We start from the raw sequence: 19,445 nt of genomic DNA on the forward strand, positions 1-19,445 counted from the left end.
CTTAACATCTTTTAGCTTATGCTTAAGCTGCTTCTTAGTCATTAAGCCTACGTTTACTTCAGTTGTCTTTTCCTGTTTTAGTTTGTCAGAAGTTAATTCCTTTTTAACTCCTGATTTCTCATTATTAGACTTTACAGCTATAAACTTAACAGGTTTTAACTTTGGCTTTTGTTTAACAACTACAGGCTTAATATCTACAGTTCCTTTATCATTCTTATCATCTCCATAACCTAAGACCTCTTTCCAGTTTTCACTACTTAACAAATTCTGAGTTGTTCTGCCAGAGTTAGTCCAAGTCCTGATAATCTCTCTTTCCTTTTATAACTCAGCTTTTAAAGATTCATTCATTTTAAGCACTTCATCCCTAACATAAAAAGCATCATCTCTATCTTTCTGAGTTTGATGGAACATGACTAACTCTTTTTCTAAATAACCATTCCTCTTTTTGCAAGCAAGATTTCAGAAGTTAATCTTTCACATGTTAAAGTTTGATCTCTATAACTAATGAACATGGTTTTAAGATATCTTCTCAACTCATTAATATCATCAGTATGAAAAGCATAAGTAGTTTGAGGTACCTTTAATTCAGCAGCTTCAGAACTGCTTTCAGCACTTGCCTTATCAGCATTTGCCATCAAGGCATAATTCTCCTCACTTTCAGAATCTGAGGTGTCTGTCCAGCTTTTCTTCTTTGTGACAAGAGCCTTGCCTTTGTCACTTTTCACTTTCTTGCAATCAGGAGATATGTGGCCTTTCTCCTCTGTCAGACTTTCCTCCTCTTCCCTCAGATTTTCTGAAATTCTTCTTATCAGAACTTGTGCCTTTCCTGGAAAACTTCTTTCCCTTCCTGAACTTCCTGTATGCAATCTTTGTGATCCCTTTAACCATAAGAGCACACAGCTTCATCATCTCTTCATCAGCATCCGTCTCAGGCAAGCTTTCAGATTCTGAGTCATCATCACTTTCAGAACTTGATGACTCAGTATCAGACTTTGTGAAGGGAGCTTTACCCTTGTCTTTCCTTGAGGTAGCTGCCTTGGGGGATTCTTCTTCAGCCTTAAGAGCAACTATCCTTGACTTTCCTCCTTTCGTCTTGCTTCTTTGTTCCATCTCAAGTTCATGAGTCTTGAGCATTCCATAAATTTCATCAAGAGTTGTTTCATCAAGATTATAGTTGTCTCTTATTGTTGTTGCCTTCAAATCCCAGCATTCAGGAAGAGCTAACAGGAATTTAAGGTTTGAATCTTCAAGATCATACTCCTTATTAACCAGTGACAAATCATTCAAGAGTTTGACAAATCTATCATATAAATCAGTCAATGACTCATTAGCCTTTGAGTCAAAGTGTTCATACTCTTGAGTGAGTATTGTCTTCATGTTCTTCTTGATCGTATCCGTTCCCTGACATCTTGTTTCCAAAGCATCCCATATCTCCTTTGTAGTCTTGCAGTTTATTACCCTGTTTGACATTACATTATCAATAGCACTATGCAGTAAGTGTCGTACCTTAGCATCCTTAGCAATTGATGCGATATCTTCAGCAGTGTAATCACTCTTCTCCTTTGGTACAGACTTTGCTGCTTCACCTGCAACTGCAACAACGAGCTTGGTTGGTTTGTGAGGCCCTTCCTTGATTCTATCAAGATATTCTGGATCTGTAGCTTCCAGAAACATGGTCATCCTCACCTTCCATATGACATATTCAGATGGTCTCAATATGGGAACTCTAATAGTCTCATATCGGCTTTGAATTTGTGTCTTTGGAGGTTCTTCGGCTTTGGTGGGCTTAGTTGGAGTTTCTGCTTCAGACATGATTGTGTTTGGATCTTAAACTATTTGTATGTTAACAGATAGGCTCTGATACCACTTGTTAGGTCACACACACACTATAGAGGGGGGTGAATATAGTGTATAGTACAATCAAATCGAACTTTAATAACTCAAGTAATAGAAAACAAACTTTATTGAAACAATAAACTCTGTTACAGTATGGAACTGTTCTCTCTCAGTGATGAACAAAAATTACGAGAGCTGCTAGGGTTACAATAAATAATCTTCTCGATTGTGATAACACTTCTAGTGTAAACCCTATGTCTGTGTTTATATACTACACAGTTACAAGATAATCGCTAATTGATATGGAATATAATTTTGCTTCCTAAAATATATCAATCAGATATCTTTTCTTCCAAGTATTTTATTCTTCATAGAATTCCTTCTTCATACATATCTCTTCTTATGTTTGTCTCAATCTTCTTTTCTTTAACCAGCTGCCTTCCTTATCTGAACGTCCTTCAGTACTTAAGTTCTGATATTGATCTTCTGATGATTATCTCCTGATAATTTAAGTACTGATATCCTTAAGTCCTGACTTCCAGTAAGTACTGATTTATCCTGTTTAAGTAAGATCTGAAAACTAAACATAAATCGCATTAGCCATGACATTATCAAATATATCTAACAAAATCTTATCAGGAAAACATCTAATGAATTACCAAGTGTTGCGTCACAATATATTAAGGCGCGCCCTCTGCATGTGAAACATTCAGTGGAGAATTGCCCTCCCAGGGCGCGCCCCCATAAGAGAAAGCCTATGGAAGTTTTCAATGAATATGTCTTGATGATCATATGAGTTATAGTCACAGCTTCAAGAATGGCTCGGGTGAAACCACTTCCTTGTCTTTCAAGATGCGCCCTTTCCTTAAGGCGCGCCCTCAAAATAATATTAATGGTGAGATGAGCTTTATTGACTACAAGGAGAATTATAATATTGGAACTTCAGGAGAAAAGAATCTATTAGAGTAGAGGTAGCATGAATCCTAGGGCGCGAACCTTGATTATCAAGGTGAGGCCCCAGGACATGAATGAGCTCCTCCATATAAGGAAGTAATGTCAATCCTCAACAGTTATAGGTAAACTCTCCAATGCTATCTCTCTTAAGGCGCGCCTTCATTGAAATACCCATGTCATCTTCCTCAATATTACATACATGATTTATAAAGAAGCAAATGAAGTACAATGATCTTCCTAGTATGTCAAGAGTTTAGTTTCAGCGAACGGGCCCTCACATCCTCAATAATCTGAGTGAGTTTTCAGGACGCGCCCTGAGCATAACTGGCTCATATGTTAGACTTCTTCTTTCGATAAGATTATCAAGGTCATCTGGTTGTCTTTAGCAAAAAGAAAATATGGGAGTTGCATTAGACATAAATGAGGAAGATGAGGCTACAAAGTTTTTTGACAGGGTGCACGCTCGGGGGGTAGGTCACCTCTCATTAGTTCTGTGGTGTTACATATTTCCACATGAGTAAAATATATGGCTTTTCCTAAAAAATAGAAAGATGCTCAAGGTCAGGAAAATATCCATGTTTAAGAAAACACTCTACTTCAAGAATCAGATACCACTTCGTGAGATGCCTCGCTGAGAGATGTTTCAATAAGAGATAGTTTATGCATCCCTTGAGCTTTGTTAAAGATAAAATCCTTCTAAGAATATTGATCTTTAATTTAGTTTTGTTACATAAAGATTCTGTAGAAGACCCTTGTCGAGGTAGATGCTCCTCTTATAGAGGACGCGCCCTCCAAGGATGATTCCCCTTGTTGAGGTAGATGTTCCTCTTACAGAGGACGCGCCCACCAAGGATGAATACTCTTGTCGAGTTGGATACGTCTCTGACAGAGGACGAGCCCTCCAAGGATGATTTCCCTTGTCAAGGTGGATCCGTCTCTGATAGAGGATGCGCCCTCCATGGATGATTTCCCTTGTCGAGGTGGATGCGTCTCTAACAGAGGACGCGCCCTCCAAGGATGATTTCCCTTATCGAGGTGGATGCGTCTCTGACAGAGGACGCGCCCTCCAAGGATGATTTTCCTTGTCGTGGTGTATGCGTATCTGACAGATAACGTGCCCTCCAAGGATGAATAACCTTGTCGAGATAGATGCTCCTCTTATAGAGGACGCACCCTCCAAGGATGAATACCCTTATCGAGGTGGATGCGTCTCTGATAGAGGATGCACCCTATAAGGATGATTTCCCTTATCGAGGTCGATGCATCTCTGACAGAGGAAGCGCCCTCCAAGGATGAATACCATTGTCAAGGTGGATGCGTCTCTGACAGAGGACGCGCCCTCCAAGGAAGATTTCCCTTGTCGAAGTGGATGCGTCTCCGACAGAGGACGCGTCCTCCAAGGATGATTTCCCTTGTCGAGGTGGATGCGTCTCTGATAGAGGACGCGCCCTCCAAGGATAATTTCCCTTGTCGAGGTGGATGCGTCTTCGACAGAGGACGGGCCCTCCAAGGATGATTTCCCTTGTCGAGGTGGATGCGTCTCTGACAGAGGACGCGCCCTCCAGAGATGATTTCCCTTATCGAGGTGGATGCGTCTCTGACAGAGGACGCGCCCTCCATGGATGAATACCCTTGTCGAGGTCGATGCTCCTCTTACAGAGGACGCGCCCTCCAAGGATGATTCCCCTTGTCGAGGTGGATGCGTCTCTGACAGAGGACGCGCCTTCCAAGGATGATTTCCCTTGTCGAGGTGGATGCGTCTCTGACAGAGGACGCGCCCTCTAAGCATGATTTCCCTTGTCGAGGTGGATGCGTCTCTAACAGAGGACGCGCCCTACAAGGATAATTTCCCTTATTGAGGTGGATACGTCTCCGACAGAGGACGCGCCCTCCAAGGATGATTTCCCTTATCGCGGTGGATGCGTCTCTGACAGAGAATGCGCCCTCCAAGGATGATTTCCCTTGTCGAGGTGGATGCGTCTCTGACAGAGACGCGCCCTCTAAGGATGAATACCCTTGTCGAGGTGGATGCGTCTTTGACAGAGGATGCGCCCTCCAAGGATGATTCCCTTTGTCGAGGTAGATGTTCCTCTTAGAGAGGACGCGCCCTCCAAGGATGAAAACAATTGTTAAGGTAGATGTGCCTCTTACAGAGGACGCTCCTTCCAAGGATGATTTCCCTTGTCGCGGTGGATGCGTCTCTGACAGAGGACACGCCCTCCAAGGATGATTTCCCCTTTCGAGGTGGATGTGTCTCTGACAGAGGACGCGCCCTCCAAGGATATAAACCTTCGTCGAGGTAGATGCTCCTCTTACAGAGGACGCGCCCTCCAAGGATGAAAACCTTGTTAAGGTAGATGCGCCTCTTATAGAGGACGCTCCCTCCAAGGATGATTTCCCTTATCGAGGTGGATGCATCTCTGACAGAGGACGCGCCCTCCAAGGAGGAATACCCTTGTCGAGGTAGATGCGTCTCTGAAAGAGGACGCGTCCTCTAAGGATGATTTCCCTTGTCGAGGTGGATGCGTCTCTGACAGAGGACGCGCCCTCCAAGGATATTTTCCCTTGCCGAGGTGGATGCGTCTATGACAGAGGATGCACCCTCCAAGGATGATTTCCCTTGTCGAGGTGGATGCGTCTCTGATAGAGGACTCGCCCTCCAAGGATGATTTCCCTTATCGGGGTGGATGCGTCTCGGACAGAGGATGCGCCCTCCAAGGATGATTTCCCTTGTCGAGGTGGATGCGTCTCTGATAGAGGACGCGCCCTCCAAGGATGAATACACTTGTCGAGGTCGATGCTCCTCTTACAGAGGACGCGCCCTCCAAGGATGATTCCCCTTGTCGTGGTGGATGCGTCTCTGACAGAGGACGCACCCTCTAAGAATGATTTCCCTTGTCAAGGTGGATGCGTCTCTGATAGAGGACGCGCCCTCCAAGGCTGATTTCCCTTATCGAGGTGGATGCGTGTCTGACAGAGGACACGCCCTCCAAGGATGAATACCCTTGTCGAGGTGGATGCGTCTCTGACAGAGGACGCGCCCTTCATGGATGAATACCCTTGTCGAGGTGGATGCGTCTCTGACAGTGGACGCGCACTACAAGGATGATTTCCCTTATCGAGGTGGATGCGTCTCTGATAGAGGATGCGCCCTCCAAGGATGAATACCCTTGTCGAGGTGGATGCGTCTCTGACAGAGGACGCGCCCTCCAAGGATGATTTCCCTTGTCTAGGTGGATGTGTCTCTGACAGAGGACGCGCCCCCCAAGGATGATTTCCTTGTCGAGGTGGATGCATCTCTGATAAAGGACGCACCCTCCAAGGATGAATACCCTTGTCGAGGTGGATGCGTCTCTGACAGAGGACGCGCCCTCCAAGGATGAATACCCTTATCGAGGTGGATGCGTCTCAGACAGGACGCGCCCTACACGTATGATTTCCCTTATCGAGGTGGATATGTCTCTGACAGAGGACGCGCCCTCCAAGTATGAATACCCTTGTCGAGGTGGATGCATATCTGACAGAGGGCGCACCCTCCAAGGATGATTTCCCTTGTCACTGTGGATGCATCTCTGACAGAGGACGCACCCTCGAAGGATGATTTCCCTTGTCGAGGTGGATGCGTCTCTGACAGAGGACGTGCCCTCCAAGGATGAATACCCTTATCGAGGTGGATGCGTCTCTAACTGAGGACCCGCCCTCCAAGGATGATTCCCCTTGTCAAGGTAAATGTTCTTATTAGAGAGGACGCGCCCTCCAAGGATGAAAACACTTGTTGAGGTAGATGCGCCTCTTAAAGAGGAAGCTCCCTCCAAGGATGAAGACCATGTCAAGGTAGACGCGCCTCTTACAGAGAAAGCTCCCTCCAAGGATGAATACCTTTATTGAGGAAGACGCGCCTCATAGAAACGACGCGTCCTCCAAGAAAGTTACCTTTGTCGAGGAAGACGCTCCTTGTAAATCGTCTTCTAAGAATGATAATTTTGTTGAGGAAGATGCCGCCTCTCTAAAGGGTAATATTTGGTGATTATAGAAGACCTTAGAAGGCCCGACTTTGATTTGAATAAAAGAATCACACTTTTTGTGGAAAAGACGAGATCAACGGTTTGGAGCTATTATTTGGCAAGAAGCAAAAAATCAAATATGGAATGGTATTGTGTCATCGGTGGAAGGATCTCTCTCACCAACAAGACACGTCCTCCTTGCATCAAAGGTTGTTTATTAGTTGAAGATGATAGAGATAGTCTTTTATTCTAATCGCGCCTTTCCTTCGAGCACGCCCTCCTATGATGACCCTTTCAATTTAAGGCTCGCCCAAATGAGATAAATATTGGAATGAAAAAGTTAGAGAAAACCCTCAAACCTTTGTTAATAAATTATTCTTTTCCAAGGTATGCGAGGTGCACACTTTTGTACAATATCTCTTATTTCTTACACCGAGTTAGCTCATGTAAGCTTAGAGATGTGGTGCATAAGTGGTAAGCTTCTCTCGAAAAATAAAGGTTAAAATTATCAAGAAGAGAAGGGGTATTCATAGGTGAAGGCGAGAAGAAATGTCGATGATAATTATGAACGCACCAAAGAGTGAGAGCGCGCCGTCATGGTCAATAAGGAGGATAAGATTCCGAAGACGCGGTCTTGATTGAGAACGCGCCATCATAAAGGAAGATGGGAAGACGCACACTCATACGATTGGAGGATGACACAAATTTTTACTTGGATTTAGATATTAGAATTCCAATTTTGTTTCCAACTTCATATGGAATTCGGGGGTAGTTGTTATAGCAAAAATTTGGTACTGGATCATCTCGGGTCAAGTACGGGTCAATTGGAATGGAATTGGGGCAAGAAGATGAATAATTAGGTTTTGGTCTGCATTGTATGAAGTGAAGACGCGTCCTGTATATGTAGGATGCATCCATGATTATGTAGGCTGTACCTTGGGTTGTCATGTTAAGAGATGGGGAGGAAGATATTGAAAGGAGGAGGACGCGTCCTGATAATTAAAAATAACGGGATGAGTTGTACAAGTAATAAGGTTTCCATGTAAGGAGAATATATGTATTTTACAGGGGGAGACACGTCCTTCCTCCTAGAGATGCACACTTTGGGATGGTTGAGCTTGTTCTCATTCAGGACAAAGCAAAAAGAGACACTTGGAAGATATAGCAATATGTGGAGTTCGAAAGGTCAGGACACGCCAATCGTTCAGTAGGCATCCTATTTGTGAAGAATGCATGATCAAGAGTAAGTTTAAAGCAAGGCAAGCGTGGAAGAAGCAATGAAGGACTATTTCCACTAACGTATTAGTTGCAGGTACTCTTTGAAGAATTCTGTCAAGGAGGGGGATGTCCGTGAAAAGCTTGAAGGCCTTCGGGGGTATGCCTGATGATTGAAGGCCTCCTCCTGTATTCAACGGGTGTCCTCATTGGGGATGCGGGGTTAACTTTGGTGTGTGCTTTGGGAACTCTGTTCTTGTATTTAACGGATGTCCTCATTGGAGAACTTTGGAGTCATCCTGCACTTTGCACCCAAGAGCTTGGGATCACCTGTCCTGTAATCTGGCGGGTTATCCTCATTCGGGGGACAGGGATGCGTCCGGCATTTGGGTTGATCCGTGGTTATACCAGCGTCCGTAAATCTAGGGAGATAGCTATAGCGGAGTGTTATCCTTGTGCAGGGAGATGCACTATCCGTGAAGTCATGCGATTACGGACGAGCCTTGGGCCTTCGCGGTTGGGCCTCATAGTTGGACATTCCTAAAGCTAGCGGAAGATGGATTCTTGACCGGGCCTAGGAATAAGAAGTCTAAGTCCATTAGATATCTTGTTCCCCAAGAAATATGTGGGCTTGATTCCCTATAAATAGGGATATGTAGGAAAAGTGCAAGGGGTCGGAAGCGAGAGCCATAAGGAGCCACCACCAACCCTAAGCAATCTCAGCCCCTAATTTATCACAACCACCACACTCCGCTCACTTTTGAGGCAAAGAACCACCATCGTAGATCTTGATTCCGGCGATGAAACTCAAATTTTGTTGATACCAACTTCCTCCGTCAACAAGAATCATGTCATAGGGGCGGCAGGGGCAGGGCCGTTCCATCATATACAAGGGCCCAGGGCGAAATCCTAAAAAAGGCCCATAATTTTTTTCTTAAAATTAGTCTCTAATAATATGAAAAACATTTAAACTAAATTTAAATATAAATCATAGTCATTAAACATTATCATACTCACATAAAAATTAATGTTAATAAAACAATTTAAACTAAAACTCACATAATGAAGTGTTTAACATATCGTACACAAGTGATGGATTATGAAAAACAACTTCTCCTAGCACTTTTGGATGTGAAATCGGTGATAATTGTATCAACGTCAATGTTCTTCAACATATCTCTTTCAATGCATAAAACATCAAGACCATTTAACCTTTCTTGTGACATCGATGAACGCATAATTTTTCAATAATTTCAACTTGGAAAAACTTCTTTCAGCTGATGCTACACTCACATGTATAGATAATAATATTCGGTAAGCAATAGCAACATTAGGAAGACAATCCAAAAATCTCACAAACTCAAGAATCTCAATAGTGGATGTCAAGTCATCAGGAACATAAACTTGCAACATTTCTACTTCATGTACTAAAACATCCAATTCAAAATCTGACAACCCGTTATGAGAGAAAGTAGTAGCCAAATTACTACAACATTTTTTTATTTCATCATACCCCAAATACTTCAAAATTTGTGGATCAAACAAAAACCCAAAAACACTTTCAAATGCTTGTAATTGTTCAAACCGATTCCTCAATGAACTAATTACAATATCAATCAATCGCACAAAAAAATCAATTCGAAAAAACTCCTCAAGTGTTCTCACTTCTTCACCATCATTATTTTCATCAAATTGTTTTTTTCTAAAGACACGACATTTTATAGGAAAAGTAGGCTCTACATCCATATCAATTACAATTTCTTTAGCAACATTCATGCTAGAGACAAATCCTTCTTCCCTATATTTTTCAAAGAATACCAACACACTCTCCAATTGCTTTATGGTAGCACCAATGCACATAGATTTAGATTGCAACTTTTTACTCACCATATTAACGGAAAATAAAATATCATACCAAATGACCATACTAGGGAAGAACTCAAAACTCTCAATTAGACCAATTAAACTCTCGGCTTCACTAACCGACTTAGGATCATTAGAAGATTCTTTTAATTCCAACAAAGCCAACCTAATTTGTGGAGCTTGAAATCTAATTGCTTTCACACTTTTTATTCGGCTTTCCCAACGAGTATTACACAAAGATTTCACGGTTAAATCCGAAACATTGTCAAGTAAAATCTTCCATCTTTTTGGAGAACTTGAAAATAATGTGTATATCCGTTGCACAACTCCAAAAAAAGAAATAGCTTTAACACAAGAATTAGCCGCATCATAAAGAGTAAGATTAAGACTATGACAAGCACATGTCATATACAAAGCTCTTGGATTTATATCAAGTAACCTTTTTTGAACTTCTTGATATTTTCCTTTCATATTAGAGCCATTGTCATAACCTTGCCCTCTAATATCATCTACATTAAGATCAAAAGACTTTAAAGCACTTATCAATGCATCAAATAGGCCTAAGCCGGGTGTGTCATCTACTTTTAGAAATTTAAGAAAGAACTCTTCAATTTTTATTTTATTACTTGACATGTTAACACATTGCACAAGCAAAGTCATTTGTTCTTGATGACTTATATACGGAGTACAATCAAGAATAATCGAGAAATATTTAGCCTCTTTAACAACACTTAAAATGGAACTTCTAACACTATGAGCCAACAGAGAAATCAACTCATTTTGAATTTTGTGGCCAAGATAATGATGATGTATCTCATGATTTTGTATTCTTCTAACATGATCTTGCATTACCAAATCAAATTCTGCAATCATATCGATTATTCCCAAAAAGTTGCCATTACTTTCTTGGTGAAGTTTCTCATTAGACCCTCTAAAAGCCAAATTATATTTAGCAAGACATTTCACAACCGAAATTATTCTTATCAACACTTGTTTCCAACGTTCTTTGTCCTTGGATATTTCTTGTTGGAGATCTTTATCAATGGTTTGATTTTTGTTCAACCTCACTTTTAGTTCATTCCAATTGTTCATGTTAGTGATATGCTCAACACTATTTTCATGTTGTTTGAGCCTCTCACCAAGATGTTTCCAATCTCTCAACCCATCATTTGCCAATGAACTTTTCATTTGATGAGATTTGAATAACTTACAACAAAAATAATAGACCTTATCCAGCGGTCTATAATAAATCAACCATTTTCTATCAATAACCTCCCCATTATTTAATCCTCTAGAATAAAAAGCATATGAAAAATGTCTTGAAGTATCATCTAGTGGAAATGTGAGATTTAGTTCCCTTATAGGCCCCTTTTCAACTAAAATATCCCTCTCATTGTTGCTTAGATTATCCCAATTTCTGGGATCATAAATATCTTTAAAACGAAGACATGGTTCATCTTCTTCAACCCCTACATTTTCCTCCTCATTTAAAATCTCATTTTTGACAATTAAATCCTCCAAATTCTCATTACCAATTCCCGAACCCTCCAAATTTTCACTAACTTCTTGTTTTGAAGTTTCTACCTTTTTAATAACAAAGTTCTCCATAGATCATCTTTATGACTCTACTAACTCGTTTACTCTCTTTCTTTTTTTCCTTTTCTCATTTCCGAATGGTTGTTTTGGTGCCATTGTACTCCGCAAAAATAAAACAACTAATTGATGTAAAGAAAAAATATCACCTTGAATTGAAAACTTTAAGATCCAAACTCCAAAGCATTCACAATTTGAAATTTCAAGTAAGATTACTCTACTCTTGAATATAGCTGTGAAATCATAAAAAAGAAATAAAAATATAAGCATTGAATTAGCATAAAAATGAGCCATGAATTGAACCCTAAATATCCCCTAATTGTATGTATAAAATATTATAGACTATTATATATAAATATAATTGTTCTCATATAAATTACAATATTAATAATAAAGAAATTGAAATTGAGATTATTGATTACCTGGCTGGAAGTTTGGTACTGGTGGCGGACAGCAGTGGCAGACAAACACAAAAGCAGAGAGAGAGGGGAGAGGACAAAAGCCGAGAGGTTGAGGGGAGATGTTGCAAAAAAAAAGTTGGATACTCGATTCTCTCAATAAAAAAGAACGGACCTATAACTATAATATACGGGCTTAAAAATTTTTCGGCCCCTAGAAAAACCAGACCCAGGGCTGGTGACCTAGGGGACCTGACTCTTTGGACCGGGCCTGGGCAGGGGTATCCAAAGATAGACAGACAAACTCACATATTTCATCAGATCAAATTAATTTTCTTCAAAGAATCCTAAATACTTTAGTAGTATCATTTTTTGAAATATGAAAAATGCAGTCATTCTAATTATTGTCCAATAATATTAATCAAATATTTTCGTGTTAGAATATCATATAATATCCTGTTGAAACAAATCTGTTACATTGCATTAATTAGGTAAACCATACAAACTTCTTTTTGTACTTAATGAGTTGCAGGTGCTCATAGATAATTTCTTAATCTTGATCACGCGTATGAATTAAAATATAAAATTATCAAAGAAATTAACGCGCAACGTTACGAGAAATCTCCAAGATTGTCTGTTTTCTCTCTTTTAAAATGATGTTTCAGTCAGCATGATAGAAGAAGACGACTCGAAATAGTGGCGGAGCCAGGAATAATTATGAGGGAGGGCCAAAATAAACTACAATTTTTTTTCAAGGCCTCCTTCCAATTGGTAAACCCCTGTGTAACAAACACATCACCACCACTCTGGCCTCCAGGCTCGGGTTTGAAAAGATAACAACATAGACAATACACTGAATCCTCAGAGACACTGTACTCTAGCCAACTAGGATGTTCTTTGTACCACGTCAAAACAAATCTTCGTTTTTAGCCCAAACATTCTCCAAGGAAAAATTATATTAGGTTGGCAAAGTCCCTTCTGCAAATAAAACCTCCTGATCTTTTCTCTGTCATTAGCATTCAAGTCATAAATATATTTTCTCTTTGCAGGATCAATCGGCAACTCATCAATATTAAATTCCTCACGATTTTGTTGACGATTATGAACACTAGGTTCACTCAAATTTTCGGATTGAATTGAAGGCATCTCATTCTGAGACATAGACTGATAATATCTCTTCATAACTGTCAAAAATATTAATAACACCCAGTAAACCAACTGATTGCTAATATGAAAGCACAAATCACAACAATGTACATTATGTGTAAAATCCCGATATTTTTTAATTATTTTTAGTTGGATTATTTGATTTAATTATTTATTTATGTCAATGTGTTGTAATTAAATTAGTTTGTGTAAGTTTATTTTTATATTTGTAATCAGAATATTGTTTTAAGAGTATTAGTTTAAAAAAAATAGTAAGGCTTTTATTAAAAAAGAGTGAGGGTTTTAATAAAAAAAGGGAGAAAGAAGGAAGAGTTAGGATTTCCTAAAAAAATAAGGATTTGCGTTACTTTGATCGGAGAAGAGAGGAGAGAGGGAGAGAGAAAGAGAAAATAAATGGAGATTGAGATGAATATCAAGAACTTTTTGGAGGGTTATGAATATGGCGTTTGTGGAATTAGGGTTCTTGTGATTTGTGTTTCTGAAATCGTTATTAGCATTCTCGGTTACTAAGATCTCGAGGTACGGACATCTTTTTTTGTACTCTTTTTTTTCGAATTCGAATTCGTGTGTACGGATATATTTTTTTTTCTCTTGTTTTTTGTTTCCGTATTCTTACTTCATTGTATATGATCTGATTTCTTGTTAAATTTATATCTGATTCGTTATCTGTTAGAATTTGTTGATTTTAGTCTTTTCGGAAAGGTTTTTTAATTATCTACAACTTTCGTTCCTTGCCGTTTGTGAAATTCGGTCTCTAAATATGAGTTTTTCTGCGATTTGTATGACCTGCCTGTTTGACTTCGGGATTTGAATATCCAACCTTTAAAAAATCATATTAAATTGAATATTTGTTCAAATATTATGAGCAATACCATTCTGGAAAGCTCTTTTCGATATCTGCAATTTGCGTTTACATTTTGCTGCTAAATTTTGTGATTTTGATGTCTTAAACATCAAAATACTATTCTAATCAGGGGCTGATTATGTTCTGCAGTCCACATTTATTTATTTTCTGAATTCGTTGCTTGTTCATTTTTTTTCGATCCTTACCATTCTGGAAAAGTCTCAAAATTTCCTATGACTTTCGTATTTCGTACTTTTTCATTTGAATTCGTCTTTATACATTTATTTGGCATTCTTTGAAACTGATCAGCTTTGAGCTTATCAATAATTAGTGGTTTGTTATGTTATTTTGTTTCGTGATGTTGGGTTATAGTGTTTTGAGGTTATCTTGATATATTTATATATGATTTTGGAGATGTAAGATATTTGGGTGTGTGATCTTTGAGTATTTGTTTTGAGTTATTTATGTTATTTGTATGACTTGGGAGTTTGTAAAACATCCGTCGCGAGTGGATAATCTAGTGTTTGGCACCTCCTATGCGGTGTAATTAAATTGTGTGGGCGTGTCACCGAAGTTGTGGGACACGTATAGACATGGCTAGTATGTGTATAATTTGGTCTTTTGGGTAGCACGTGCTTATTACCGTGCAAGCCCCTGTAAGATATTGGGTAGCATTTGCTTCGTGTTGTGCAAGCCCCCGTAAGTTTTGACGATTGCATATTTCTGGATTATCGAAAATATAGGACATCCTGTAAGTGTAAGATTATCTCCCATGTTCGTATGTAAGCTATTTTATGTATTATTTTGTAAGTGTGAGAATATGTATAAGAGTATCTGTAAGGGTATGATTTCATTTTATCATTATTCTTTCGATTATATTATTTGTGATTATTATGTATAATTGATAATGATATGTGTAAGAGTATGATAAGTTTTGAGTGGTAAGCATTTAGTTTTGTTTTGTGAGTTGAGTATTCATTTTTTTTATATTGTCTCATTCACTATTATTATTGTGCTTCATTCAGATATTCAGTTGTGTTCTTAGCCTCGTCATCTTTTAATCTTTGTTTAGTTATACTTTATTTTATATCCGTATATGAGCTCTTCGCTCACTGCCGGTCCTTTGTTCTCTTTGTATTCCTCCGGCATGTATTTTTACTTAGGCGGACTACTTATGGGAAGAATGCGAGTTATGGAATTTTGAGTAGTTTGGTCTTTCTTAGATTTTCTTTAGAGTTTGTTGGTTTGGTTATAATTTAGTTATATTATATTTCAAGAATTGAAAGTTTTATCGGATTTTAATGGAGTTTGGATTTAAATAAGTATTATCTTGAGAAATTTTATTAGTTGGGTTGTTAAATTATGAATATATAACTTTTTAATTAAATATCGCGAATATACATCAATTATGTATATAATCCGATATTTAGGTCAAAAATTGATAAAAATTAAGAATTACCTGAAAAAAGGTTGAGGGAGAAGAACACCAAAGGATTAAAGAAGAGTCTATGTTGATTTGATTTCTGAGAAGATTTCTCAGCCAAGTCTCCATTTTTTTCAATATTTTTGCATCTCTCGGCTCCCTGTTCTCTTTTGTTTGATAAACCATTCGTATGTTTCTTTATGTGTGTATTAGTCAGGGAGGGCACTAATTTCAACTGAGCTGGGCTTCTTAAAAAAATAAATATTTTTTTGCCCAATTTTAGGGAGCGCCTAAACCTACCCTGACCCTTTACTCCCTCTGCCACTGACTCGAAAGTTAATATATCTATTTTGTCTGTATTTTATTATTTGACATTTTGATATTTGATACACATACTTAGGTTTTTTGACCGGATAACTAAAATGATAATTTTTAAATTTTTTTAATTAAAATTTGATTATATATTTTATTAAAAAAACTAAAAATTATTAATTATAGCTATAAAGTTAAATCACCTGTGCCAAAAATTAAATCAAATATTAGAAAATAAAGGAAATAATGTAGTTGATTTAATTTCAAAGCGTCAACTTCAATTCAATTATTATGCCTTTCCCTCCGCATAAGCTGGAACTCAACTCTCATTTGACTTAATTAGTACAGTGGCAGTTGTGTTATTGGAGTAATTCACACGTTAAACGTGTCTTTTAATCTTTATGTTTGCAGCAGGTGTACTTCTTGGTACTTAGCTAGTACTCAAGTTGAATTGAATATTTGATTGTAATTACTCAAATATTATGTTGCTGCCTTTGTCAAGCCAAGTATGTCGTAAGCAACAGTGTTTGCTTCTATATAATCTTCATTCACTCTGGAGTATCGCTATTCGCTAATGATAGAGAACACAGTCTTTGTTAAATATGTGGGGTATGAGCTAAAGACTCGGATCTTTATTAATTATGTATATATTGTATACATGGATGATATTTGATACTATATATAATAATATAAATAATAAATAAACATAAGAAACAACAACACTTGGATTATGTTCCAAATTCTCGGTTGTAATGTGCTACACATATCTGAATTATATACCACTGTATATGTGTTTGTGGGAGTATTGAATGTGCAAAAATTAAACATGTATATAAAATGTAAATCAATCAATATCTGAATATCATATTCAGGCCCGTAAACGAATCAAACTGTTCGTTAAACTCGTTCGGTTCGTTCGAATTCGAACCCGATAAACTCGTTCGATAAGTTTATCGAACTCGAGTCCGAACAATATTTCTTGTCCATAATCTTAATGAACCGAACCGAACTTTTAAGGTGTTCGACTCGAGTTCGGTTCGTATTCGATTCGAGTTCTGTTCGTTTGTTAAACTCGAGTTCAGTTCGAAAAAAATATATATATCATATTATATATATAAATACTATATGTTAATAATATATATTATTTATATTTTATAGTTATTTCAAATAAATATATTATTTGTGAAAAATATATAATTAATAGTTTGATACAATTTTTTACCTAAAATAATATTTAAAATTATTTTTTTAAAAAAAAAATACAATTCTGTTCGCGAATAGTTCGTGTTCGTTCGTGTTCTGTTCGGTTCGATATGTTCGCGAACAGTTTGTGTTCGGTTCGAATATTACCGAACTCGAGTTCAGACAAGAAATTTTGTCCGATAAATTTATCGAACAGTATTCAATTCTTTAAGATTTCGTGTGAGTTCGTTAAAGTTCGTTCGAGATCATCCAAGTTTGGTTCATTTACAGCTCTACTCAGTGTTTATTCTTAAATATCATATTGATATTAATTTGTACCTAGACATTCTATTTACAAGTTGTATGTGGATATATATGGGGGAGGTCCCCGGAAGGGAGTCGTTATATGTCTTAATTGCAACTTGCAAGACAAAGTATGAAAGAACTCATGTACAAAACATATTAGAACTTGTATTTACTGTTACAACTTGAAAACAAAGACAGAACAGAAAAAACAGTCTAGCCACAACCTAATAGGAGAACAAGTTTAATTAATGTAAGACACAAAATTAATAATTAACTATAACTAATGGGTTTGCACGCCTTGGCACCACCTTAGCAACCAGTGGTTTAGCCATCTCACACGATAGTTTTAGCATTTCTGACATGTCCACAACACCCGAATTTGTAGCCTGACACCACTCCAGCTCCTGCAACAGGGTAGCCACCCAAAAGGTTACCGTGGCCAACCCGAGAGCCTTCCCGGGGCACGCCCGTCTCCCGGATCCGAACGGCGCTAGGCGCAAGTCGGATCCCATCACCGAAAACTCGAATGCCGGGGATCCGTTGTCAATAAACCTCTCAGGCTTAAAACTGAGTGGGTCCTCCCAAACATGTGGGTCCCTTGTGATGGCCCACATGTTAACCATAGCCGTGGTCCCAGCCGGAACATGATGCCCATCAACAATGGTATCTGTGATCGCGAGGCGGGCCCAAGAGAGAAGTGGGCCAGGAGGGTGTAGCCTAAGTACCTCTTTCACAACTGCTGGGAGGTATACCATGGAAGAGATATCGGCTTCGGTCACCGCACGTGACCTTCCAGTTATCATGTCGAGTTCATCATGAACCCTGGATTGTATGTCTGAATGCATTACCATCCGTGCTAGCACCCATTCGATTAACACTGCCACCGTATCTGTCCCTCTAAATATCATTTCCTGTATATATTTTAAAAAAGAAACATAAGCTCTAAGCTAAATAGTTAGTTGCCCATAGTAATATGATGTCAGAAGAATGCAAGTTTTTAGTTACCCATAAGACAGCAACCATATCATCTTCCGACAATTTTTCACGACCTTGTAGAGATAATAGAACATCTACAAAACCATTGCCGGACGAATCCTTTTCTCGGTGTTGAGCTATGATCCGACGGACAAAGCGATCAACCTGAGGCACGAGATTGGTACACCTAGACCGAATACTCTGGGGGTCGAATTCGGATAACCAAGGAAGGTGATCAGACCAGTTAAGCATGCCCAACAGATCATATCCTTCATCAACCAGCTTCCTTAACTCTTCTTCTTCAGAATCAAGCCCATATGTATTTCCAAAAACAGAGCCCATCATGTTACTTAAAGAAGCTTTTCTCAATCCCTCTCGAACCGTGATCACCCTGTCTGTTTTGCCTCTGAACATATCAACCATTTGATGAGCAATATCAAACCTCTGAGTTTCAAAGGCTTTGATTTTCCTAGGACAGAACAAATGAGTCGCTGATATTCTCCTCAAAGTAGTCCAGTAAACTCCGTAAGGAGCGAAACCGATAGCTCTATTGAACATCAAACTGTAAGCTGATTCCTTGACAGGCCGATCAGCAAACACGCAGCTATTTAGAATCTCTTTGGCGACATCAGGATTGGATGTGATGATGAGTCTTGTTTCACCCAAGCTCAGAGCCATGAGCCTGGTGGCTCCACACGCTTTAGCCATAGCAGATAGCTTGTGGTGGGCTAATCCAGTCATCAAACCCATGCTTCCAATGATTGGAAAGCCATTTGGACCTGGTATTGAGAAGGCCTGTTTTTTATGTGCCTTGTTGATCCATCTGTGTTTCCCCCAAGCAGGACCGCCAGGATAAGCCCAGTAAATAAGGTTCAAAACAAGCCAAGCTAAAGCAGAAGCTGATACAACAACTAAGAAATTGATGAAGCTAGTATAGGATTTGCATTTAGAAGCTAAAGCAAAAACCCACAGGCTTTCGATATTGCTGCTCCTCATATGTGTGTTTGTGTTTTATTGGCAGAAGAGAGAATGAGTTGTTTGGTTTAGTATGAATGTTGGCAGGATTTGAGTGAAGAGTGGTGATGGGCTATTTGTAGCGCGGGACTGCCCAAAATTAACCGTTATTTTGTTTAACAAACTGAATTTACCCAACCAATATTTTATTAATTTTGTGCCTAGATTCTAGCAAGTAGTGGTAAATTTGGTTATATTCGCAACTTATGGGATGAAAAGAAACACGCGCACTGTTTTCCTAATTAAGCAGTGCATTGCACTAGCATACAAGTAATGCTACGTACTCCAAATATCTTCCCAAAAAAATTTAGCTGACACATAGCTGATTTTAATTCGTGGGCGCATATAAATGCATGCGG

At 38.8% G+C, this 19,445-nt stretch overlaps 2 protein-coding genes across 2 annotated transcripts; both read right to left on the reverse strand.

The window, feature by feature from the left end:
- Positions 1-9,206: 9,206 nt before the first annotated feature.
- On the reverse strand, positions 9,207-11,480 carry LOC141695511 (uncharacterized). The gene has a single exon (XM_074499750.1). The coding sequence runs from the start codon at positions 11,478-11,480 to the stop codon at positions 9,207-9,209; it is 2,274 nt and encodes a 757-aa protein (XP_074355851.1).
- A 5,762-nt stretch (positions 11,481-17,242) lies between these two features.
- Positions 17,243-19,143, reverse strand: LOC141695063 (cytochrome P450 78A9-like). The gene is made up of 2 exons (XM_074499299.1): positions 18,103-19,143; positions 17,243-18,008 (listed from the first exon to the last, which is right to left on the reverse strand). The coding sequence occupies exons 1-2, from the start codon at positions 19,066-19,068 to the stop codon at positions 17,361-17,363; spliced, it is 1,614 nt and encodes a 537-aa protein (XP_074355400.1). The 5' UTR covers positions 19,069-19,143; the 3' UTR covers positions 17,243-17,360.
- Between the last annotated feature and the right edge of the window lie 302 nt (positions 19,144-19,445).

This window comes from Apium graveolens, chromosome 11 (assembly GCF_009905375.1).
Source record: "Apium graveolens cultivar Ventura chromosome 11, ASM990537v1, whole genome shotgun sequence".
NCBI lineage: Eukaryota > Viridiplantae > Streptophyta > Magnoliopsida > Apiales > Apiaceae > Apium > Apium graveolens.